The sequence below is a fragment of the Dermacentor variabilis genome, chromosome 4 (genome assembly GCF_050947875.1).
Source record: "Dermacentor variabilis isolate Ectoservices chromosome 4, ASM5094787v1, whole genome shotgun sequence".
NCBI classification, from domain to species: Eukaryota; Metazoa; Arthropoda; class Arachnida; order Ixodida; family Ixodidae; genus Dermacentor; species Dermacentor variabilis.
This window is the reverse complement of record NC_134571.1, coordinates 230,397,942-230,423,493: the sequence shown is the minus strand read 5'-3', so window position 1 is coordinate 230,423,493 and position 25,552 is coordinate 230,397,942. Positions and strand designations below refer to the sequence as shown.

The 25,552-nt window shown below is 46.4% G+C and overlaps 1 protein-coding gene and 1 long non-coding RNA gene across 2 annotated transcripts in view; one reads left to right on the top strand and one right to left on the bottom strand.

Moving 5' to 3' along the window:
• Window positions 1-4,216, bottom strand: part of crim (QVR superfamily protein crim) — a 114,665-nt gene extending 110,449 nt beyond the window's left edge. The window contains exon 1 of the mRNA XM_075691048.1: window positions 4,084-4,216. Coding sequence (XP_075547163.1) covers window positions 4,084-4,138 — 55 coding nt within the window. The 5' untranslated portion in view covers window positions 4,139-4,216. The remainder of the gene's footprint in view (window positions 1-4,083) is intronic.
• An 81-nt stretch (window positions 4,217-4,297) lies between these two features.
• The window catches only part of LOC142580178 (uncharacterized), a 200,048-nt gene continuing 178,793 nt past the window's right edge, over window positions 4,298-25,552 (top strand). Inside the window, exon 1 of the long non-coding RNA XR_012827607.1 lies at window positions 4,298-4,385. This is a non-coding gene — a long non-coding RNA (uncharacterized LOC142580178). The remainder of the gene's footprint in view (window positions 4,386-25,552) is intronic.

The window sequence follows — 25,552 nt, the reverse complement described above, 5'->3', positions numbered from 1 at the left end:
TATCATGAAGATTGGTCTAGCCGCCCGAAGAGACAATGCATAAGCCCAAACTAGGGTTCTATTTTTAGAGCACAGCTCTTAGGCGCCTGTTCCTGCATTGAGCATCAGCATTCCTCAGCATGCATCAGCGTAACCTAACAAATGTGGAGCGCAATCGGGAATGAAAGACAGCGATAGAGAAGAGAGTGTGACAAGGAAAGTGTGGAGAAGGAAGGTGCAGCAAGGCGGAAAGTGGAGGAGGAGGGTATGGCGAAAGCATGAGAACAAGCATAGTACTGTGCAAGACAGACTCTGCGGTGACGACCACTACGAGATGGTGCCAGTGTAGTGCACCGTCGTCTGTTCACAGATGGCATGCGGCAAGCGCGTGCCAACAAAGCACTGCATGCGCAGAGGCCTGTTTGCAAAAGCTGCTGTGAATCGCGCCCACGCGTCACCCATGCACTGCCTCTCGGTCTCCTGATTAGTGAGGCAGTCAAGTCACACTTCGCTCTGTTTGCAATGTGCCGCACAAGACAGATGGTCAGTGCCAGCCAATATATCACGAAATGAAAACACGTATAGAGCTGCAGTCAAATTTTACATTAGGAAGTATCGTAATCGTCAGTGATTTTTTTTTCTTTTTGTAATTAGTAAAGTCTGTTTTCTCTCTCTCTCTGAGCCAATAATGTGTTGAAAGGTGAGCCACGCTGCTAACTTAACAAATACAGTTAAAACTCGCTCCAACGAAACCCGATTTTACGAAGTTCCCAATCTAACGAAGAAATTTCCATCCCCCAGCAGGTATCCATAGGGTTCAATGTTTTCCAACGAAGTTTTCCCTGAAATAAATGAGTAAAAAAAAGCAGTGATTTCTTTCCACTTTTGACACAGATGGGTTTTTCTTCAAGCGTGCGCTCTAAAGCTATCGCGTTAAAACATCTAGGCACCATGGTCATGGCCCCAGCTTTATTTTGACGAGGCTGCACGCCTTGCCCATGCGCGGAACAGCAGACTCAACACCGCCACGATATGAGTGGCAGTAGTCGCTCTCGTTATTTCATGGTTTATGTAACAGATGGCTGGATTAGTGGCAAATACAATACCGCTGTAGCTTTTGCATGTCGCTAAGTTACAATTTTAGATTTCGAAAGACCGAAAAATTCTTTTCTCGATTTTACGAACTGCCGATTTAACTAAATAATTCGAATATGGTCATCACTTCGTGAAATCGAGTTTCAACTGTACATTTAATGGCCATGTGCCATATTTGCTGCCAAAAAATTTTCTGTTTGTTTTAATATGCCTAACGCCACCAGCAGTTCATGTCATGTAGTATTCTTTTTAGCAAGAGAATTATCTTCTTTCCCCTCGCATGTTCATGCTCCGATTACAGCACCAACAAACCATGGTAGTGTAAACAAAAAAATTTGCTCATGGGCCACATATGGCCCGCAAGCCATATGTTGTGGAGCATTGTTGTAGACATATTCTGTAAAATTTTTTAGCATCTCCTTGGTACCTTGTTTGTGCAGGTCTGCAGAGAGGAACCTTTTACAGAGGTCAGAGCTTCGGCCTCCAACTCTACATGGAGTGAGGGTAATGATCTTTTGAGCATAATCAATAGCTTATGCTTTCAGGAAATAGTAATTTGATAAAACTTACACATCAATAATTTTTCAGTTATTTACCATCACTACTAGGGTTCATGGACTTGTGCTACGAGAACACAGAAATGCCTTCTCCTCTACATATTACACGACTTCAGTTATGTGGCACTCTTCTTTTCAGGAGACCTCCAGCGACATAAAATGATATAATAAGGTTCCTTAAGAGTGGCAACTCCATAGAAGATCTCAATAACAGGGGGAGGAGGCTGCATTCCATTGCAATTCATCATTTAACCCAAGAGGAAGGATCCAAGTTGGCCCCATGATAAATCCAACATTTTGGGCTGGAGTTGTCATTAACTTAATTAATTAGCCCAACCAGACAAGCAATTTTATCAAATGCTTAGCTTCCTGTGCATGAGGGCGTTTTTATAAACAGCAATGTTCATGCAACACCTACTTACCTTGCTCATCCCCCCTCTTCCCCTCCTGAGTGAAAGCGAAGTGAGGTAATATTCATGATGGAAAAGCGCTGCTAAAATGGAGACTTAGAAAGAATACAGGACAAAGCACTACTAGCAACTGGAAATTATATTTAGGAAAGGTGCTTTTATATGCAGAATGAATGAAACTGGTTTAGTGCATAAAAGATGGTGCATACAGTATTACTTTCAAATGAGGAAAGAAATGCGTCAGCCAGACGGGCCGATGCCTGAACGTTTGCCTTCGCAAACATCAAAGTTCTCTGAAAGGGGCACAGCACTCGTATTTAGCAATGCACTGTAGCAAATACACATGCAAACCTAAATTTGATGCCACGGTTATCACTGACACGCACGCAAAGTGATCCGTAAAAGAGATCACTGAAGCCTATAACATTAGGAACGGTGGGGATGGCTGTGTTAGCCAGCCATCTAGTCTTCCAAAGTACGAAGTTGCTTTTTTGGAAAAAAACGTGACAGGGGCCATTGTATTTTGGACTTGATATCTCACGTTGCATTCTGGTTTTCAATGATAGTGGCTTCATGGTGACGTACGTTCATTCTGTATATAAGAACACCTTTCATAAATGAAGTTTCCAGCTGCTAGTAGTGCTTTGTCCTGTGTTCTTTCTTCCTAAGTCTCTGTTTTAGCAGCACTTTTCCATCATGAACATTTACCGACACGCCCAACTGACAGCTATTATGAGGTAACACGGATTGTCAAGTTTGTCACAGATATGTACATCTTTTATTTTTTACCCGACAAGAATGACAGTGATAGGCGAGTTGGCAGGCCACGCTGTAGTGAACAGTCACAGTGGGCATGAAAAATGAAGGAAACATACATACAGTGACAATACTACTTCAACCATCATGCTGGCATTATGTGTAAAAATGCTGAAAGCGGCAATCAATAGCGGTTTGTTTGTAAGCAACTATGAGCAGTGACGTAGACAGCAATTCTTTTTCGAGGTGGGCTCAACTTACTGGGAGAGGAAGGTGAGACAGGCAGGGGTTGTCGCACATTGATTTAGTTTATGCCAGGGATGCAAGCACAGAGAAAGTTCGAGGGGGATGGGGGGGGGGGGGACCGGGCGCTCTGCCTCCCCTTCACCCGCCCCAATATTTTTTCTGTACGCCACCAGACCAGCCCTTCCCCTAAACCCCTGAAACATGAAATAAGAAACCTACTAGGATAAGAAGGGGGGGGGGGGGGGAATGAAAGAAGAAACCTACTAGGATAAAAAGGGGGGTGGAGGAACGTGTCCGGCGTCCGCCTCCTCTGGCTATACGCCCTTGACTATCAGCAAGCTTCGGAAGGCTAGTGAATTAAGGCTTGCTAATTAGCTTTCACGTTACTGACGGGCAAATGAAGCAGTGCGGAATGTCATGGGGATGAGCATTGTTCCTGGCATTAACATCACTTAATTATTGCCGTTAGCATTAAATAAATACAACATATGCATATTTGAACTGATATTTTGTACCAACCTTTCGTCATAAAGTGTCGGCACTCAGTTAAATATCCAATATAGCACAAAAATTTCAAACTGAGATGTACATGTAATCAAGCGAACGTCGATCGTGTCACAGGTTCATTTTCGATCGCGATCGAGTCCTGTAGGAGTCGAACTTCTCGATCGCGACTAGATTCTTTGAGCAAGCTGCGGAAGGGAGCCGATCGCTGTTGAGAAATTCCATCCCGACGGCGCTCGATCGCGATCGAAAGTGCACTGGGACACACACGACTGTTCCCCCCCCCCCCCCCCCCACCACCACTTCAACCGGAAAAAGTCGCTGGCCACTCGAAAATCTGCACCACATACGCGCGTACGAACTACACTTTGGGAACGTACTCGAAACGATATCAGGCAAGTTTGAGAAGACAAACGTGCCAGCAGTGCTCAGACCGTGCAGCAAACGGACTGTGATGGCTCTGCGCCCATACCAAAAGGAATGTGTGGATGTTCGGAAACGCGTCCGTGACGCGAAGACCGCGGCGTCCCACTTACCGACATGGCACATGACCAGCAGCACGATGCCCAAATTCAGTAGCACCATCTTCATCACGGCAGCTTGAGACCAGTCACAACAAGCATAGCCGGAACGGTTGCGTTGTACTTGTCTGTTCCGCGCGAAAACTCGTCAAACGGCACGCCTCGGAACAATCATCCAGGCGGATAGATGGCAGCACGGTCGGCTGGTCGTGTAGATACGAGGGCGTTGGCCGTACGTTGCGAACGTCGTGTCTTGCCAGCACTGCGTCAGGTGTCAGATCAAGTGCGGATGTCCACTAGCGCAGGCATCGCAACCGGTAAGCAGAGCTATGCTAATACGCCGTTCACAAGTAACCAGCCGACCGATTAAAGCAGCACCGTCACGTCACATTCCACTGAACACAGGTCTTATTTTAACTTGCGCTCTCTCACGTGCGGCGGCCTACGGGGGATTCCGCGACTGCGCTGTCGTGCCGCACGCGCGCTCGCTACGTGAAGGCAACGGTAACACTGAACTTAGTGTCACACATTACTTCCCCCTTCTCCTTTGGCTTCTGGATTGGATTGGCGCGGCTCGCTACGTGCTTGCGCGCGCTTTTTCAAGCGCAGATTGATGCGCGCCTGGTTTCTGCACTATATATTTACACCATCACTTTTCCGAGCGCAGATTGGTGTGCGTCTGGTTTTTGCACTAGGCTGTTATACGATCGCTTGTCGCTGCTTTCCTTTTCTCTGGTTTGATTCGGCGCGGCTAGGTGCAGGCGCGCATATTTGGTGTGCGCCTGCTTTCTTGCGCTGGTCTTTGAACACATCGTTCGCTGCTCGCGCTTATATTTAAGAAAACGCTGCGCCGCTGGCATACCGTGTACGTAAGCGCGCAGCAATGCCGGGAAACATTCATACAAAAGCAAAGGGTCAGAACACTGCACTTTGTTTTTCATTACTTTGTCATGTACCTTCACACTGGGTAGCGCCGAGCTATCGCTTCTAACAAACGCAGAAATGAGTCTTTGCAGCGCGTGTGGCCATTAATTGACTACCCAACACAGCCATGTGAGGTGCGACTCCAGGCGGAGAGGAGGTGGCGCTTCACTTTCTGCATGCCAATAACTTTCCATTTTTTGCATGTGAACGCCCGTGATCGGGTCCACAAATTTCATGCTGTCTGGTTTAGTTTCCCATTGCAGATTGAGGCTCAATCCGTTAGCATCCACTAAGTTCGGGATGCAGTTGTATGCGGCCCATTCATCACTGTGGATGGTGGTCCCCGGTTCAACGTTGACTGCAATAATGGGGCCTAGCGTCGCCGCGTCTCGTCTGTCGACCTTCGGAACTGCCCGGTGGTCACGCAGGTCATGCCGAATACCCATGGTCCAAGGTCTGCAATGCCGCCGTGATTTTGCCGGCTCGGCGGAACCTTGTCGCCCGTCATCAGGTGGCCTCGATTGTGTTTTCGCTTGCCGCGAAGGAGGCATTCATCAATTTGCACAATCCTTCGGGGCCACCGAGTGGGTGTCGCGCCAGCAGCTCGTCCCGCACGACCTCACGAGCTATCACGGGCGTTCACACGCAAAAACTAGCAAGTTAATAAACTGAAGCGCCACCTCCTCTCCACCGGCTGCAGGGTAACTGCACCGCTGCTGGAGTCGCACCTCACATGGCTGTGGTGGGAGTCAATTAATGGCCACACGCGCTGAAAAGACTCATTTCTGCGTTTGTTAGAAGCGATCGCTCGGCGCTACCCAGTGGTAAGGTACATGACAAAGTAATGGAAAACAAGGCGCAGTTTTCTGGCGCGCTTACATACACGCTACGCCCGCGGCGCAGCACTTCCTTATATATAAGCGCGAGCAGCGAGCGATGTGTTCGAAGACCAGCGCAAAAAAAAAAAAAAAAAAAAAAAAAAAGCAGGCGCACACCAAGTATGCGCGCCTGCACCAAGCCGCACCGATTCAAGCCAGAGAAAAGGAAAGCAGCGACAAGCGATCGTATAAAAGCGCAGTGCACAAACCAGACGCACATCAATCTGCGCTCGAAAAAGCGACTGTATAAAAGCCTAGTGCAGAAACCAGGCGCACATCAATCTGCGCTCAGAAAAGCACGCGTAAGCACGTAGCGAGCCGCGCCAATCCAATCCAGAAGCCAGAAAAAGGGGGGAAGTAATGTGTGACACTAAGTTCAGTGTTACCAAGGCAACTTGGCGCTGTCAGCCGACTTTCTATGCTCGAATTTTCAAAATACGAGTCTGCAGGCTTGTCGAACAGTATATGCGGAATGTTCCAGGACTCTATTTTCTGCGAAATCGAGCGGAGTTGCCGCGGCCGCGTCGTCACCACGCTCCTGGCGTCGTCTGCTAGTATTGAGTTCTGGCAGCCAGACGGCAGCCAGCTAGTTCCGGTTTGGATTTTGTGGCGGATGGACGTGCTTTTCAGGGCTCCGTGGCGACGACGAAATCATAAGTTTTTGTGCATGCTTTGAGCTTGCTTCTGTTTTTATTTGCTGGTTTTTTTGCATTTAAATAGAAATTGGGCGTGCGGACGCTCCTGTGTCGAGGCTTCAGCGACTTCGTTCGTAGCTAAGTACTCTTTTTTCTTCTTATTAGCTGATGTTTTTGAAGTGTTTTATTTTGCATGGAGCAGGAGCGCAAATTTTGAAATCGTGGTAAGCGTGGTAAACGTACCGCACTCTAAGAACAGTTTACACCCTTTGGCTTGCCCCTTCTGCCACACAAAGATAATCGTCATCTGCCTTGATGCGTTTCCTTTCTTTATCGCTGCGAGCCCAGAACTTTCCAGTAACGAATGGCACGCGCGTTATCAGCATAGAAGAGTTTACACTCTTTGTAGTGCCCCTTCTGATAACGCGCGTGCCGTTCGTCGCTGGAAAGTTCCGGGCTTGCAGCGATAAAGAAAGGAAACGCATCAAGGCAGATGACGATTATCTTTGTGTGGCAGAAGGGGCAAGCCAAAGGGTGTAAACTGTTCTTAGAGTGCGGCTTTGTCTAGGTCTGGCGGTTTCCCTCGTTAGGCCTAGGTGCTAGGCGGGACCTATTTGATAGGCCTATTTAACTATCTCAGCTAGCTCTTCGAAGTGATTTGGCGGACGTGCTCGTTGAGCCTAAGGACGTAGGCCTAGCGATGAAACCAAAGAAAGGGAAGGCCGCGGGGGACGCGGAGCAAGTGCAGTGCGACGAGTGCCTGCGCTGGTGCTCCCTCGACGAGACCAGTTTCCAGAGCTTAGCAGACGCGGAGGAGTCTAGCTTTACGTGCAGGCTGTGCGAAGGGGTCAGGGAAGCAGTCCAAAAACTGGAAGGAAATTGGACAGCCACGTTCGAGGAGCTGAAAGCAGACCTGAGGGAGGAGCGGGAGAGGCGGTTAGCTTAGCAGGCGAAAGTCGCCGAGTTGGTCAAGGTGGAAGCGGTGCAGGCCGCGCAATTAGTAAGAACCGTGGCCGAGCTTGGAGAAAAGAGGGAAAGGAGAGAAGAACTACATAGGCGTCTCGATGCGCTTGAGACGAGCGCAGCGGAGAATGATGGATCGGGACACCAAGCCGGTGGCAAAAGCACAGAAAGTAGGGTAGACCCTACATGCGAAGTCGGGGGCAGGGTGGCAGAGCAAGCGGTAGTCAGCTCGCCGCCGGTGAATCGGCGTAGTTATAGCGAAGCAGCGCAACACGCCCCGCGGGAGGCGACGCTGCAGCCACAGGGGCGCCAGCGAGCGCGAGGAGAGGAGGGGAACAAGCTAACCCCAAGGAATGAGCTCATAGTCAATGATAAGCACAACCTGGAAGTTAGGAGGGAGGGAAAGAATGCCCTAGTACTTATCGGTGGTGATTCAAATATGAGCAGGTGCAAAAGAGATATAATGGAGCGTGCAAAGGGTGATAAGCGGGTAGCAGTCTGGACGTTCCCAGGCAGGACAATGCACGCAGTACTGAGAGAAACAAAAAGCGAGCTTTCTGAGAATGTTGCAGAGCGCAATTTGGTAGTGGTAGCGGCGGGGCTAAATGATGTGTTGAATGGTGAAGCTGCAAAAGTAGTGCAAAGATTAGCGGAGGGAGTTGACGATTTAAGGGCGATAGCACAGCAAGTCCAGATCGTGGTATGCACAGTGCCGGAGGTGCAAGGAAGGAACGGAGCAATTGCCAAGGACGTTGTGGCTGTAAATTGTGAAATAAAAAAGCTAAGCCAGGAGAAAGGATTTGAAGTGGCAGACATAAACAGAGAGGTGCATAGAGCAGGCTTTGGCGGAGGATTTACACGAGATGGCATCCACTTTAATGGAAGGCTAGGAGCCGAGATCGGCTGGCGCCTGGCAGGTCGGGCAGTAGATTATTTAGGGGGTCCACTGCGCCTCAGGGCGTAGGGGTAGGTAGAAACAGTGTAGAAAGTGCAACAATAGAGGCTGACGCCAATAAAATGGCCACTAGGAGGTCCAGGAAGAAAACTACAAATAAATTTAACACCAGGATCAGGTACATAAACACGCAAGGCGGTAGAAAGAGAGCGAGGTGGTTAGAAATAGAACAGCAGTTGAAGGACGAAGAAGTAGGTGTATACGCGCTATGCGAAACACACGTCAGGGATCTAGAAGACCCACCGCTTATTGAAGGCTACGTCTGGGAAGGGAGGAGGAGTAGGTATGCTGATACACCAAGGAACAAATTGGAAAAGAATAAAGTTAACTTGCAGAGAACATGTCTGGGTATCAGGTACAATTGCCGGTAAAAAGGCGTGGCTAGGAGTAGTTTATTTAGGGACAGGGGACAAATAAAAGCAAGAGAACAAAGATCTAGTGAAGTGTCTCGATGACGATATAAAGAAGTTTGGAGAAGGTGCCGATATTTGTCTGCTGGGGGACATGAATGGCCACATCGAGGATCTGGATGGATACACAGATTGTAATGGGAAGTTGATGCTAGACTTCTGTGAACGACACAACCTAGTTATAGTAAATAGAGAAACTAAGTGTGAGGGACAAATCACGTGGGAGTCCCGTAACAGACAAACGACCATTGACTACTGCTTAATGTCGCAGGGATTGTATAGCAAGCTAGCAATAATGAAAATAGACGAAGAGGGGAAGTACAGCCTCGGAAGTGATCATAAGCGTATTAGTCTACAGTTGGGAGCCCTACTCAAAAGAGAAATGCAGGGAAGCCAAAAAGAGTACGCAAAATTAAATGACGCGCAAATAGCGCAAATAGCGGCTGGTATAGAGGAAGCAATAAAGAAACATCCCATGGAAAGGTGGGATTATAATCACTTAGAACTACTCATTAGTACACAAATAAAAGAGGTAAAAGGAGTAAACTGCTGGAGAGGAAAGAGGAAGCCACGAAGTTGGTGGAATAAGGAAATTAGAGAGGCCATCGAACAACGACGGTGGGCATCTCGGGAACACAGAGAAGCAAAGAGGGCGCAGTTATCTGAAGAGGAAATAGGCCAAAAATGGGAATATTATCGACAAAAGAAACAACAAGTGCAGGTCCTCGTCCAGGCTAAAATAAAGCAGTCCTCTGATCGCTGGCTGGCTGAAGTTCGCGATGCAACTAAAGGGGGGTCAAGAAAATTCTGGAACCATATAAGCTGGCTGGGTAAAGCTAGTCACAGAAAAGAGGAACAGATTCACGATGCCGAAGGAAATTGTTTAGAGGGAGATGACACTGTGAACTACATTGGTTCAGTTATAGCAGAGTCATTTAGGAAAGACGATAGGGTAATCGCCCCAAGTGAGGGAGCAACACAGAATAGCATAATAGAAAACAGCTTAGAATTGACCAATCTTAACTGGAAAAAGGCGGAAGCAAATGTTCCAAGATGCACGTCCGCGGGGATAGACGAAATTCCAATTAAGTTAATTAATGAACTTGGCCCAAGAAGCAAGGAAACGCTGATAAAAGCATTGGAGGCAGTCATAACAAATAAGCAAATTCCGCACAGTTGGAAACAGAGTAAAATGAATTTGATTTATAAAGGGAAAGGTGACAAGAAGAACATAAAATCTTTCCGACCAATTACGATAACATCAGTTATATATAGGCTGGCGATGCAGGCGGTGAAATTAAAAATGCAGTCATGTAATAGAATACTTGGAGAACTTCAGAACGGGTTCAGAAGTGGTAGGCGCTTAGATGATAGCCTGTTCGTGCTTACCCAGTGCATAGAAATAGCTAAGGCGGAAAATAGACCTCTGTATTTAGCCTTCCTGGACATAAGTGGTGCATACGACAATGTGAACAGGGAACTCCCGTGGAACATATTAAAAGCTGAAGGTATCGGTAATGAGGTAATTGATTTTCTACAGGAACTATATCGAGAAAATAATGTTGAAATAACATGGGAAGGAATCAAGAGTACGACAACTGTCGAGGTTCACAAAGGATTAAGGCAAGGTTGTCCTCTATCACCGCTGCTGTTCATGCTTTATATGATAAGCATGGAAAGAAGGTTACAACGAAGCAATCTAGGGTATAATGTGTCGTACAGATTAGGCGAAAAGGTTGTCGAGCAACGACTACCGGGTTTAATGTATGCGGACGATATTGTACTGTTAGCAGATAGCCAGGAAGATTTGCAAACTCTGGTTAATTACTGTGGGGACGAAGGAGACAGTTTAGGTTTCAGTTTTAGTGCAGCTAAGTCCGGTGGGATGTTTTTCAACGATACCACTGATCAGGAGCTTACAATACAAGGCCATGAAATACCCCGAGTGGCCGAATACAAATACCTCGGCATATGGATAAACAAAGGGCAGATGTACACGGAAAAGCACGAACAGTCTCTAATAGCAAAAGGGCGAAGAGATGCCGGGATAACGAAGCATAGGCCATTGTGGGTGTACAACAGCTATGAGGTACTGAGAGGCATTTGGAAGGGAGTAATGGTGCCGGGGCTTACTTTCGGGAATGCGGTCCTGTGTTTAAGGGCAGAGGTTCAGTTGAGACGAAGTAAATCAAAGAGCTGTGGGAAGGTTAGCACTAGGTGCCCACGGGAAAACCACAAACGAAGCAGTACAGGGAGATATGGGCTGGGCATCATTCGAAGCACGGGAAGCTCAGAGTAAAATCCTATACGAAAAACGTCTGAGGAAATTGGATGATAACAGGTGGGCAGCTAAGGTGTTTAAATACCTATACAGAAAGAGCGTTGACTCACAATGGCGGGAAAGAACTAGGAAGCTAACCAGTAAGTATGCCAGACACGAGGACGAAAAAGGACAGAGCATTAAACGACAGGTTAAAGATGCGGAAGGTAAAAATTGGATAAATTCAATGGAAAAGAAGCATAGTGTAGAACTATATCGATACTGGAAACAGCAGATCAGGAAGGAAGCGTTTTACGATAACTCAAGAGGCAGTGCCCTACTCTTTGAAGCTAGATCAGGATGTCTTAGAACGCGGAGCTATAAAAAGAAATTGAACGAAGAAGAAGACACATGTACTGTGTGTGGTAAATATGGAGAAACGATGGAACACCTCATACTAGAATGTGATGGCATCAATCCCGATGTCGATGCGGCCACAGTCACCCTTCCTGAGGCCCTAGGGTTCAGAGATGATAGTCATGTAAATAAATATGCGGTGGAAATTAGCAAAAGGCGACTGGAGGATTGGTGGCTCAAAAGCAGAGAGGTGACATAAGGTTAAAAGGGTAGGAAGACGTATTTAAAGAAAATCGAGAAATTCAATAACACACAACACAGATAAAAATAAAAGGCAAAATAAAAATCTGAGCATGGTGGCAACTGCCATCGCCCCGTTTCAAAGGGGACGCTCCTACCTTCCATCCATCCATCCATCCTGATAGGAAGTCACGTGGCTGGGATCACAAGCCTATATGACTGACCACGACCAAAGCCACGACTAGAACATCCTAACCATGACCTACTGGAACTGCATATCCGGCTTCTAGGGGGCCACTTGCACCCACTCTCGTTCAACCCGCGAATTTCAGCATTTGCACCACCACTACTGCTTTGGCCCCTTCACAGCTCTGCGCGTGCAAGCGAAGCCGCACCACGCTTGTGTTGCGCTACGTGACGGATTCCAGACCACACGTACACTTGCGGACGTGCGCAAGCTCGCGTTCACGCGCATGCGCAGACGGTGCGGCATGGCTCGCATGCGTCGAAATGCGGCGTGATCTCGGGGAACAGCTTCGTTCTTTATTCCACGACCTACTGAACTCAAGATCTGCACAGATCTCCCTGCTCCAGCACGCCTCGTCTAGTTCGCCCCTTTTGCCGCTAGGGACAGAGCGTACGAGCAGAATGGCGCTAGTTATAACCTGTTCGCTGTCGTCTGCTTCTGCGATCTGTTCAGCTTTCGTGCTGCCATTTCGGCAGGCACCAAGCGCTTGTATTGGCGGAAAATGAATAAATTCACAAATATAAAAAGAAAACAAATTTTCGAATGCTTTGTGTTTGAATTGTGAAACTAGAGGAGGAGGCGCGGTGCAAGAAATGTAAACAACGACCATATGTGGCAGTTGCAATGCTAGAGTGACGGCATAAATTTCCCTTTCCTAGCCTCCGTAAGAGACTGGAAAAATTGTTTTAGAATATTCATAGGATAATCTAGCTTTCTTGAGTTGATTACAGATAGCCTAATGTCGTAGATGACATTAGGATTTACTACTGTGTGCGTATAGTGAAAGGACATGATCTGGTGAAAGTATTCACGAGTAAGTCCTCCACCCGATATGTGCAATAGGTTGATCGATTCTGCTTTAAGGAAAGGTGAGCATTATGTTTTGAATGTCGTTGGATGTGTAGCTCTGTAGAAAGCTTGCAAAAGCGATCAGAGTGCTTTAAAACGTGCTGCACTGCAGGCCTTAAATTGTACGTGTCACGGAACTCTTTTCAAACTGTAAAGCTAGCTTTGCTGCGTGGTACGGCGGCGGCAGCATAACGGAGGTGCGAAAGATACGTACGCAGTGAAGCTGTGTGCGTATTCTCTTTTATTGCGAAGCAATACTACTTTAGGTCGCACTTCAGCCCGTTCCGTGGCGAGGCGGTGGTAGGCACCATTGACCTTTAGCGTGACCTCGCTGCGTGACGTCACACCACGTGACCTAGAGTGACGTCACACCAGCTGTGTAAAAACGGGGCCCCACATAGAGTTTCTAATAATACCCTAGAGGGAAATGTGGCGCTAGTGTCTACGGGGGTTCTCATGAGCGTTGCCTCAACCTACATGGGAATGATGGGAAGCACAGGCTTCGGATTGACTTCGATCTTTAGACTAGTGGCGTTTGCTTGCGACGCATTAAACGAAGCTATACTCAAATATTATCGCATAAAAACTAATTTTATTTCTGCAGTATGTCACATAATGTACAACACGCTACATAAACTTTGTATGACTGTGAGATGGAATCATAGTTTACTATGGTTTATCACCAGGACACACCAGGGTATGCATTCTTGTGCTATTATGTTCCCGATTCAACGCCAGAGAATATTTATTTATTTATTTTTGCAACAACTATAACAACCATGCATTTGCTTATATAAAAATACTCGTCAAGTATTATTGGAAATAAAAATGTATTGTGAGAAAGTTTTGCGCCCTTGAGCGGAATGCTGCAAGTGTCGTCTGCTACGACACCTGCTCGCTGCAAACGCTAGACATTTCTCGCAGACGACAGGCACTTGCGAACTCTCTTGCTCTTTCGAAAGGCTGCGTCAGCTGTCACGATTGCTGAACGTCTTCAAGTATTTTTAAGCACATCTGCTGCAGTGCTAGCTAGGACGCTAGTGGCCTCATACGAGTATGCTTCATGATACTTTATATTGAGGTAACGCTTCCGAAGCGTTATGGCGTGGCTTTGCAATTACCCATTTTGCGACCCTAGACTACAGCCCGGAAGCAGCAACCTGTCCTACCACAAGTAAGTTTGTGTTCTCAGAGACCTAAAACACGCATTTCAATGAGCACATAAACCAGCAATGCATGATGAAGCCGTCAATAAAATTTGATTGTCAAGCCACTAGAAGTACAACTGTATATGTCTTGTATCAGTAGTGCCTTCTTTTCCCTATTCTGAAGTTTCATAAAGCACGTAACGCTACAGCGTCAACCTAACACACTTAATAAACCAAAGTCCAAACGCTCAAAACATGTTCTTTCAATGTTTACGATGCCGTCGCTTTCTCGTCAGTACTTCGACACCACACCGCGACACAAACATCGTCTCAGTCGCTGGCCCAGCGCGCTACGCCACTTCGAGCAACATAATAAAGGCAGAGAGCTTTGCGTTGCACTGTCCCACTGCAGGTTATAGCAATTGAGCTTCAAGCGAAACCAAAACTGAAAAAAAAAATACTTGTAGACTGGTTCGCCAGTCAACAGAACGCCAATCCGAAGCCTGCACTTCCCATCATTCCCATGATGGTTGAACGATCGCAGCGCCAGATTTCCCTCTAGGTGTACTAATATGAAACTCTATGGGGCCCATAGTGGGGCCCCATCTCACGTCGTCGCGAGGCGAGGCGGTAGCCACCAACGGCGGCCTAACTCCCGCTCCTCTCACCAGGGGCGCTACGATAATGATACATCCCACGAAGTTGGTGGAATAAGGAAATTAGAGAGGCCATCGAACAACGACGGTGGGCATCTCGGGAACACAGAGAAGCAAAGAGGGCGCAGTTATCTGAAGAGGAAATAGGCCAAAAATGGGAATATTATCGACAAAAGAAACAACAAGTGCAGGTCCTCGTCCAGGCTAAAATAAAGCAGTCCTCTGATCGCTGGCTGGCTGAAGTTCGCGATGCAACTAAAGGGGGGTCAAAAAAATTCTGGAACCATATAAGCTGGCTGGGTAATGCTAATCACAGAAAAGAGGAACAGATTCACGATGCCGAAAGAAATTGTTTAGAGGGAGATGACGCTGTGAACTACATTGGTTCAGTTATAGCAGAGTCATTTAGGAAAGACGATAGGGTAATCGCCCCAAGTGAGGGAGCAACACAGAATAGCATAATAGAAAACAGCTTAGAATTGACCAATCTTAACTTGAAAAAGGCGGAAGCAAATGTTCCAAGATGCACGTCCGCGGTGATAGACGAAATTCCAATTAAGTTAATTAATGAACTTGGCCCAAGAAGCAAGGAAACGCTGATAAAAGCATTGGAGGCAGTCATAACAAATAAGCAAATTCCGCACAGTTGGAAACAGAGTAAAATGAATTTGATTTATAAAGGGAAAGGTGATAAGAAGAACATAAAATCTTACCGACCAATTACGATAACATCAGTTATATATAGGCTGGCGATGCAGGCGGTGAAATTAAAAATGCAGTCATGTAATAGAATACTTGGAGAACTTCAGAACGGGTTCAGAAGTGGTAGGCGCTTAGATGATAGCCTGTTCGTGCTTACCCAGTGCATAGAAATAGCTAAGGCGGAAAATAGACCTCTGTATTTAGCCTTCCTGGACATAAGTGGTGCATACGACAATGTGAACAGGGAACTCCCGTGGAACATATTAAAAGCTGAAGGTATCGGTAATGAGGTAATTGATTTTCTACAGGAACTATATCGAGAAAATAATGTTGAAATAACATGGGAAGGAATCAAGAGTACGACAACTGTCGAGGTTCACAAAGGATTAAGGCAAGGTTGTCCTCTATCACCGCTGCTGTTCATGCTTTATATGATAAGCATGGAAAGAAGGTTACAACGAAGCAATCTAGGGTATAATCTGTCGTACAGATTAGGCGAAAAGGTTGTCGAGCAACGACTACCGGGTTTAATGTATGCGGACGATATTGTACTGTTAGCAGATAGCCAGGAAGATTTGCAAACTCTGGTTAATTACTGTGGGGACGAAGGAGACAGTTTAGGTTTCAGTTTTAGTGCAGCTAAGTCCGGTGGGATGTTTTTCAACGATACCACTGATCAGGAGCTTACAATACAAGGCCATGAAATACCCCGAGTGGCCGAATACAAATACCTCGGCATATGGATAAACAAAGGGCAGATGTACACGGAAAAGCACGAACAGTCTCTAATAGCAAAAGGGCGAAGAGATGCCGGGATAACGAAGCATAGGCCATTGTGGGTGTGCAACAGCTATGAGGTACTGAGAGGCATTTGGAAGGGAGTAATGGTGCCGGGGCTTACTTTCGGGAATGCGGTCCTGTGTTTAAGGGCAGAGGTTCAGTCGAGACTAGAAGTAAATCAAAGAGCTGTGGGAAGGTTAGCACTAGGTGCCCACGGGAAAACCACAAACGAAGCAGTACAGGGAGATATGGGCTGGGCATCATTCGAAGCACGGGAAGCTCAGAGTAAAATCCTATACGAAAAACGTCTGAGGAAATTGGATGATAACAGGTGGGCAGCTAAGGTGTTTAAATACCTATACAGAAAGAGCGTTGACTCACAATGGCGGGAAAGAACTAGGAAGCTAACCAGTAAGTATGCCAGACACGAGGACGAAAAAGGACAGAGCATTAAACGACAGGTTAAAGATGCGGAAGGTAAAAATTGGATAAATTCAATGGAAAAGAAGCATAGTGTAGAACTATATCGATACTGGAAACAGCAGATCAGGAATGAAGCGTTTTATGATAACTCAAGAGGCAGTGCCCTACTCTTTGAAGCTAGATCAGGATGTCTTAGAACGCGGAGCTATAAAAAGAAATTGAACGAAGAAGAAGACACATGTACTGTGTGTGGTAAATATGGAGAAACGATGGAACACCTCATACTAGAATGTGATGGCATCAATCCCGATGTCGATGCGGCCACAGTCACCCTTCCTGAGGCCCTAGGGTTCAGAGATGATAGTCATGTAAATAAATATGCGGTGGAAATTAGCAAAAGGCGACTGGAGGATTGGTGGCTCAAAAGCAGAGAGGTGACATAAGGTTAAAAGGGTAGGAAGACGTATTTAAAGAAAATCGAGAAATTCAATAACACACAACACAGATAAAAATAAAAGGCAAAATAAAAATCTGAGCATGGTGGCAACTGCCATCGCCCCGTTTCAAAGGGGACGCTCCTACCTTCCATCCATCCATCCATCCTGATAGGAAGTCACGTGGCTGGGATCACAAGCCTATATGACTGACCACGACCAAAGCCACGACTAGAACATCCTAACCATGACCTACTGGAACTGCATATCCGGCTTCTAGGGGGCCACTTGCACCCACTCTCGTTCAACCCGCGAATTTCACCATTTGCACCACCACTACTGCTTTGGCCCCTTCACAGCTCTGCGCGTGCAAGCGAAGCCGCACCACGCTTGTGTTGCGCTACGTGACGGATTCCAGACCACACGTACACTTGCGGACGTGTGCAAGCTCGCGTTCACGCGCATGCGCAGACGGTGCGGCATGGCTCGCATGCGTCGAAATGCGGCGTGATCTCGGGGAACAGCTTCGTTCTTTATTCCACGACCTACTGAACTCAAGATCTGCACAGATCTCCCTGCTCCAGCACGCCTCGTCTAGTTCGCCCCTTTTGCCGCTAGGGACAGAGCGTACGAGCAGAATGGCGCTAGTTATAACCTGTTCGCTGTCGTCTGCTTCTGCGATCTGTTCAGCTTTCGTGCTGCCATTTCGGCAGGCACAAAGCGCTTGTATTGGCGGAAAATGAATAAATTCACAAATATAAAAAGAAAACAAATTTTCGAATGCTTTGTGTTTGAATTGTGAAACTAGAGGAGGAGGCGCGGTGCAAGAAATGTAAACAACGACCATATGTGGCAGTTGCAATGCTAGAGTGACGGCATAAATTTCCCTTTCCTAGCCTCCGTAAGAGACTGGAAAAATTGTTTTAGAATATTCATAGGATAATCTAGCTTTCTTGAGTTGATTACAGATAGCCTAATGTCGTAGATGACATTAGGATTTACTACTGTGTGCGTATAGTGAAAGGACATGATCTGGTGAAAGTATTCCCGAGTAAGTCCTCCACCCGATATGTGCAATAGGTTGATCGATTCTGCTTTAAGGAAAGGTGAGCATTATGTTTTGAATGTCGTTGGATGTGTAGCTCTGTAGAAAGCTTGCAAAAGCGATCAGAGTGCTTTAAAACGTGCTGCACTGCAGGCCTTAAATTGTACGTGTCACGGAACTCTTTTCAAACTGTAAAGCTAGCTTTGCTGCGTGGTACGGCGGCGGCAGCATAACGGAGGTGCGAAAGATACGTACGCAGTGAAGCTGTGTGCGTATTCTCTTTTATTGCGAAGCAATACTACTTTAGGTCGCACTTCAGCCCGTTCCGTGGCGAGGCGGTGGTAGGCACCATTGACCTTTAGCGTGACCTCGCTGCGTGACGTCACACCACGTGACCTAGAGTGACGTCACACCAGCTGTGTAAAAACGGGGCCCCACATAGAGTTTCTAATAATACCCTAGAGGGAAATGTGGCGCTAGTGTCTACGGGGGTTCTCATGAGCGTTGCCTCAACCTACATGGGAATGATGGGAAGCACAGGCTTCGGATTGACTTCGATCTTTAGACTAGTGGCGTTTGCTTGCGACGCATTAAACGAAGCTATACTCAAATATTATCGCATAAAAACTAATTTTATTTCTGCAGTATGTCACATAATGTACAACACGCTACATAAACTTTGTATGACTGTGAGATGGAATCATGGTTTACTATGGTTTATCACCAGGACACACCAGGGTATGCATTCTTGTGCTATTATGTTCCCGATTCAACGCCAGAGAATATTTATTTATTTATTTTTGCAACAACTATAACAACCATGCATTTGCTTATATAAAAATACTCGTCAAGTATTATTGGAAATAAAAATGTATTGTGAGAAAGTTTTGCGCCCTTGAGCGGAATGCTGCAAGTGTCGTCTGCTACGACACCTGCTCGCTGCAAACGCTAGACATTTCTCGCAGACGACAGGCACTTGCGAACTCTCTTGCTCTTTCGAAAGGCTGCGTCAGCTGTCACGATTGCTGAACGTCTTCAAGTATTTTTAAGCACATCTGCTGCAGTGCTAGCTAGGACGCTAGTGGCCTCATACGAGTATGCTTCATGATACTTTATATTGAGGTAACGCTTCCGAAGCGTTATGGCGTGGCTTTGCAATTACCCATTTTGCGACCCTAGACTACAGCCCGGAAGCAGCAACCTGTCCTACCACAAGTAAGTTTGTGTTCTCAGAGACCTAAAACACGCATTTCAATGAGCACATAAACCAGCAATGCATGATGAAGCCGTCAATAAAATTTGATTGTCAAGCCACTAGAAGTACAACTGTATATGTCTTGTATCAGTAGTGCCTTCTTTTCCCTATTCTGAAGTTTCATAAAGCACGTAACGCTACAGCGTCAACCTAACACACTTAATAAACCAAAGTCCAAACGCTCAAAGCATGTTCTTTCAATGTTTACGATGCCGTCGCTTTCTCGTCAGGACTTCGACACCACACCGCGACACAAACATCGTCTCAGTCGCTGGCCCAGCGCGCTATCGCCACTTCGAGCAACATAACAAAGGCAGAGAGCTTTGCGTTGCACTGTCCCACTGCAGGTTATAGCAATTGAGCTTCAAGCGAAACCAAAACTGAAAAAAAAATACTGGTAGACTGGTTCGCCAGTCAACAGAACGCCAATCCGAAGCCTGCACTTCCCATCATTCCCATGATGGTTGAACGATCGCAGCGCCAGATTTCCCTCTAGGTGTACTAATATGAAACTCTATGGGGCCCATAGTGGGGCCCCATCTCACGTCGTCGCGAGGCGAGGCGGTAGCCACCAACGGCGGCCTAACTCCCGCTCCTCTCACCAGGGGCGCTACGATAATGATACATCCCACGAAGTTGGTGGAATAAGGAAATTAGAGAGGCCATCGAACAACGACGGTGGGCATCTCGGGAACACAGAGAAGCAAAGAGGGCGCAGTTATCTGAAGAGGAAATAGGCCAAAAATGGGAATATTATCGACAAAAGAAACAACAAGTGCAGGTCCTCGTCCAGGCTAAAATAAAGCAGTCCTCTGATCGCTGGCTGGCTGAAGTTCGCGATGCAACTAAAGGGGGGTCAAAAAAATTCTGGAACCATATAAGCTGGCTGGGTAAAGCTAATCACAGAAAAGAGGAACAGATTCACGATGCCGAAGGAAATTGTTTAGAGGGAGATGACGCTGTGAACTACATTGGTTCAGTTATTGCAGAGTCATTTAGGAAAGACGATAGGGTAATCGCCCCAAGCGAGGGAGCAACACAGAATAGCATAATAGAAAACAGCTTAGAATTGACCAATCTTAACTGGAAAAAGGTGGAAGCAAATGTTCCAAGATGCACGTCCGCGGGGATAGACGAAATTCCAATTAAGTTAATTAATGAACTTGGCCCAAGAAGCAAGGAAACGCTGATAAAAGCATTGGAGGCAGTCATACCAAATAAGCAAATTCCGCACAGTTGGAAACAGAGTAAAATGAATTTGATTTATAAAGGGAAAGGTGATAAGAAGAACATAAAATCTTTCCGACCAATTACGATAACATCAGTTATATATAGGCTGGCGATGCAGGCGGTGAAATTAAAAATGCAGTCATGGGTAGAAAGTAATAGAATACTTGGAGAACTTCAGAACGGGTTCAGAAGTGGTAGGCGCTTAGATGATAGCCTGTTCGTGCTTACCCAGTGCATAGAAATAGCTAAGGCGGAAAATAGACCTCTGTATTTAGCCTTCCTGGACATAAGTGGTGCATACGACAATGTGAACAGGGAACTCCCGTGGAACATATTAAATGCTGAAGGTATCGGTAATGAGGTAATTGATTTTCTACAGGAACTATATCGAGAAAATAATGTTGAAATAACATGGGAAGGAATCAAGAGTACGACAACTGTCGAGGTTCACAAAGTATTAAGGCAAGGTTGTCCTCTATCACCGCTGCTGTTCATGCTTTATATGATAAGCATGGAAAGAAGGTTACAACGAAGCAATCTAGGGTATAATGTGTCGTACAGATTAGGCGAAAAGGTTGTTGAGCAACGACTACCGGGTTTAATGTATGCGGACGATATTGTACTGTTAGCAGATAGCCAGGAAGATTTGCAAACTCTGGTTAATTACTGTGGGGACGAAGGAGACAGTTTAGGTTTCAGTTTTAGTGCAGCTAAGTCCGGTGGGATGTTTTTCAACGATACCACTGATCAGGAGCTTACAATACAAGGCCATGAAATACCCCGAGTGGCCGAATACAAATACCTCGGCATATGGATAAACAAAGGGCAGATGTACACGGAAAAGCACGAACAGTCTCTAATAGCAAAAGGGCGAAGAGATGCCGGGATAACGAAGCATAGGCCATTCTGGGTGTACAACAGCTATGAGGTACTGAGAGGCATTTGGAAGGGAGTAATGGTGCCGGGGCTTACTTTCGGGAATGCGGTCCTGTGTTTAAGGGCAGAGGTTCAGTCGAGACTAGAAGTAAATCAAAGAGCTGTGGGAAGGTTAGCACTAGGTGCCCACGGGAAAACCACAAACGAAGCAGTACAGGGAGATATGGGCTGGGCATCATTCGAAGCACGGGAAGCTCAGAGTAAAATCCTATACGAAAAACGTCTGAGGAAATTGGATGATAACAGGTGGGCAGCTAAGGTGTTTAAATACCTATACAGAAAGAGCGTTGACTCACAATGGCGGGAAAGAACTAGGAAGCTAACCAGTAAGTATGCCAGACACGAGGACGAAAAAGGACAGAGCATTAAACGACAGGTTAAAGATGCGGAAGGTAAAAATTGGATAAATTCAATGGAAAAGAAGCATAGTGTAGAACTATATCGATACTGGAAACAGCAGATCAGGAAGGAAGCGTTTTACGATAACTCAAGAGGCAGTGCCCTACTCTTTGAAGCTAGATCAGGATGTCTTAGAACGCGGAGCTATAAAAAGAAATTGAACGAAGAAGAAGACACATGTACTGTGTGTGGTAAATATGGAGAAACGATGGAACACCTCATACTAGAATGTGATGGCATCAATCCCGATGTCGATGCGGCCACAGTCACCCTTCCTGAGGCCCTAGGGTTCAGAGATGATAGTCATGTAAATAAATATGCGGTGGAAATTAGCAAAAGGCGACTGGAGGATTGGTGGCTCAAAAGCAGAGAGGTGACATAAGGTTAAAAGGGTAGGAAGACGTATTTAAAGAAAATCGAGAAATTCAATAACACACAACACAGATAAAAATAAAAGGCAAAATAAAAATCTGAGCATGGTGGCAACTGCCATCGCCCCGTTTCAAAGGGGACGCTCCTACCTTCCATCCATCCATCCATCCTGATAGGAAGTCACGTGGCTGGGATCACAAGCCTATATGACTGACCACGACCAAAGCCACGACTAGAACATCCTAACCATGACCTACTGGAACTGCATATCCGGCTTCTAGGGGGCCACTTGCACCCACTCTCGTTCAACCCGCGAATTTCAGCATTTGCACCACCACTACTGCTTTGGCCCCTTCACAGCTCTGCGCGTGCAAGCGAAGCCGCACCACGCTTGTGTTGCGCTACGTGACGGATTCCAGACCACTCGTACACTTGCGGACGTGCGCAAGCTCGCGTTCACGCGCATGCGCAGACGGTGCGGCATGGCTCGCATGCGTCGAAATGCGGCGTGATCTCGGGGAACAGCTTCGTTCTTTATTCCACGACCTACTGAACTCAAGATCTGCACAGATCTCCCTGCTCCAGCACGCCTCGTCTAGTTCGCCCCTTTTGCCGCTAGGGACAGAGCGTACGAGCAGAATGGCGCTAGTTATAACCTGTTCGCTGTCGTCTGCTTCTGCGATCTGTTCAGCTTTCGTGCTGCCATTTCGGCAGGCACCAAGCGCTTGTATTGGCGGAAAATGAATAAATTCACAAATATAAAAAGAAAACAAATTTTCGAATGCTTTGTGTTTGAATTGTGAAACTAGAGGAGGAGGCGCGGTGCAAGAAATGTAAACAACGACCATATGTGGCAGCTGCAATGCTAGAGTGACGGCATAAATTTCCCTTTCCTAGCCTCCGTAAGAGACTGGAAAAATTGTTTTAGAATGTTCATAGGATAATCTAGCTTTCTTGAGTTGATTACAGATAGCCTAATGTCGTAGATGACATTAGGATTTACTACTGTGTGCGTATAGTGAAAGGACATGATCTGGTGAAAGTATTCACGAGTAAGTCCTCCACCCGATATGTGCAATAGGTTGATCGATTCTGCTTTAAGGAAAGGTGAGCATTATGTTTTGAATGTCGTTGGATGTGTAGCTCTGTAGAAAGCTTGCAAAAGCGATCAGAGTGCTTTAAAACGTGCTGCACTGCAGGCCTTAAATTGTACGTGTCACGGAACTCTTTTCAAACTGTAAAGCTAGCTTTGCTGCGTGGTACGGCGGCGGCAGCATAACGGAGGTGCGAAAGATACGTACGCAGTGAAGCTGTGTGCGTATTCTCTTTTATTGCGAAGCAATACTACTTTAGGTCGCACTTCAGCCCGTTCCGTGGCGAGGCGGTGGTAGGCACCATTGACCTTTAGCGTGACCTCGCTGCGTGACGTCACACCACGTGACCTAGAGTGACGTCACACCAGCTGTGTAAAAACGGGGCCCCACATAGAGTTTCTAATAATACCCTAGAGGGAAATGTGGCGCTAGTGTCTACGGGGGTTCTCATGAGCGTTGCCTCAACCTACATGGGAATGATGGGAAGTACAGGCTTCGGATTGACTTCGATCTTTAGACTAGTGGCGTTTGCTTGCGACGCATTAAACGAAGCTATACTCAAATATTATCGCATAAAAACTAATTTTATTTCTGCAGTATGTCACATAATGTACAACACGCTACATAAACTTTGTATGACTGTGAGATGGAATCATGGTTTACTATGGTTTATCACCAGGACACACCAGGGTATGCATTCTTGTGCTATTATGTTCCCGATTCAACGCCAGAGAATATTTATTTATTTATTTTTGCAACAACTATAACAACCATGCATTTGCTTATATAAAAATACTCGTCAAGTATTATTGGAAATAAAAATGTATTGTGAGAAAGTTTTGCGCCCTTGAGCGGAATGCTGCAAGTGTCGTCTGCTACGACACCTGCTCGCTGCAAACGCTAGACATTTCTCGCAGACGACAGGCACTTGCGAACTCTCTTGCTCTTTCGAAAGGCTGCGTCAGCTGTCACGATTGCTGAACGTCTTCAAGTATTTTTAAGCACATCTGCTGCAGTGCTAGCTAGGACGCTAGTGGCCTCATACGAGTATGCTTCATGATACTTTATATTGAGGTAACGCTTCCGAAGCGTTATGGCGTGGCTTTGCAATTACCCATTTTGCGACCCTAGACTACAGCCCGGAAGCAGCAACCTGTCCTACCACAAGTAAGTTTGTGTTCTCAGAGACCTAAAACACGCATTTCAATGAGCACATAAACCAGCAATGCATGATGAAGCCGTCAATAAAATTTGATTGTCAAGCCACTAGAAGTACAACTGTATATGTCTTGTATCAGTAGTGCCTTCTTTTCCCTATTCTGAAGTTTCATAAAGCACGTAACGCTACAGCGTCAACCTAACACACTTAATAAACCAAAGTCCAAACGCTCAAAGCATGTTCTTTCAATGTTTACGATGCCGTCGCTTTCTCGTCAGGACTTCGACACCACACCGCGACACAAACATCGTCTCAGTCGCTGGCCCAGCGCGCTATCGCCACTTCGAGCAACATAACAAAGGCAGAGAGCTTTGCGTTGCACTGTCCCACTGCAGGTTATAGCAATTGAGCTTCAAGCGAAACCAAAACTGAAAAAAAAATACTGGTAGACTGGTTCGCCAGTCAACAGAACGCCAATCCGAAGCCTGCACTTCCCATCATTCCCATGATGGTTGAACGATCGCAGCGCCAGATTTCCCTCTAGGTGTACTAATATGAAACTCTATGGGGCCCATAGTGGGGCCCCATCTCACGTCGTCGCGAGGCGAGGCGGTAGCCACCAACGGCGGCCTAACTCCCGCTCCTCTCACCAGGGGCGCTACGATAATGATACATCCCACGAAGTTGGTGGAATAAGGAAATTAGAGAGGCCATCGAACAACGACGGTGGGCATCTCGGGAACACAGAGAAGCAAAGAGGGCGCAGTTATCTGAAGAGGAAATAGGCCAAAAATGGGAATATTATCGACAAAAGAAACAACAAGTGCAGGTCCTCGTCCAGGCTAAAATAAAGCAGTCCTCTGATCGCTGGCTGGCTGAAGTTCGCGATGCAACTAAAGGGGGGTCAAAAAAATTCTGGAACCATATAAGCTGGCTGGGTAAAGCTAATCACAGAAAAGAGGAACAGATTCACGATGCCGAAGGAAATTGTTTAGAGGGAGATGACGCTGTGAACTACGTTGGTTCAGTTATAGCAGAGTCATTTAGGAAAGACGATAGGGTAATCGCCCCAAGTGAGGGAGCAACACAGAATAGCATAATAGAAAACAGCTTAGAATTGACCAATCTTAACT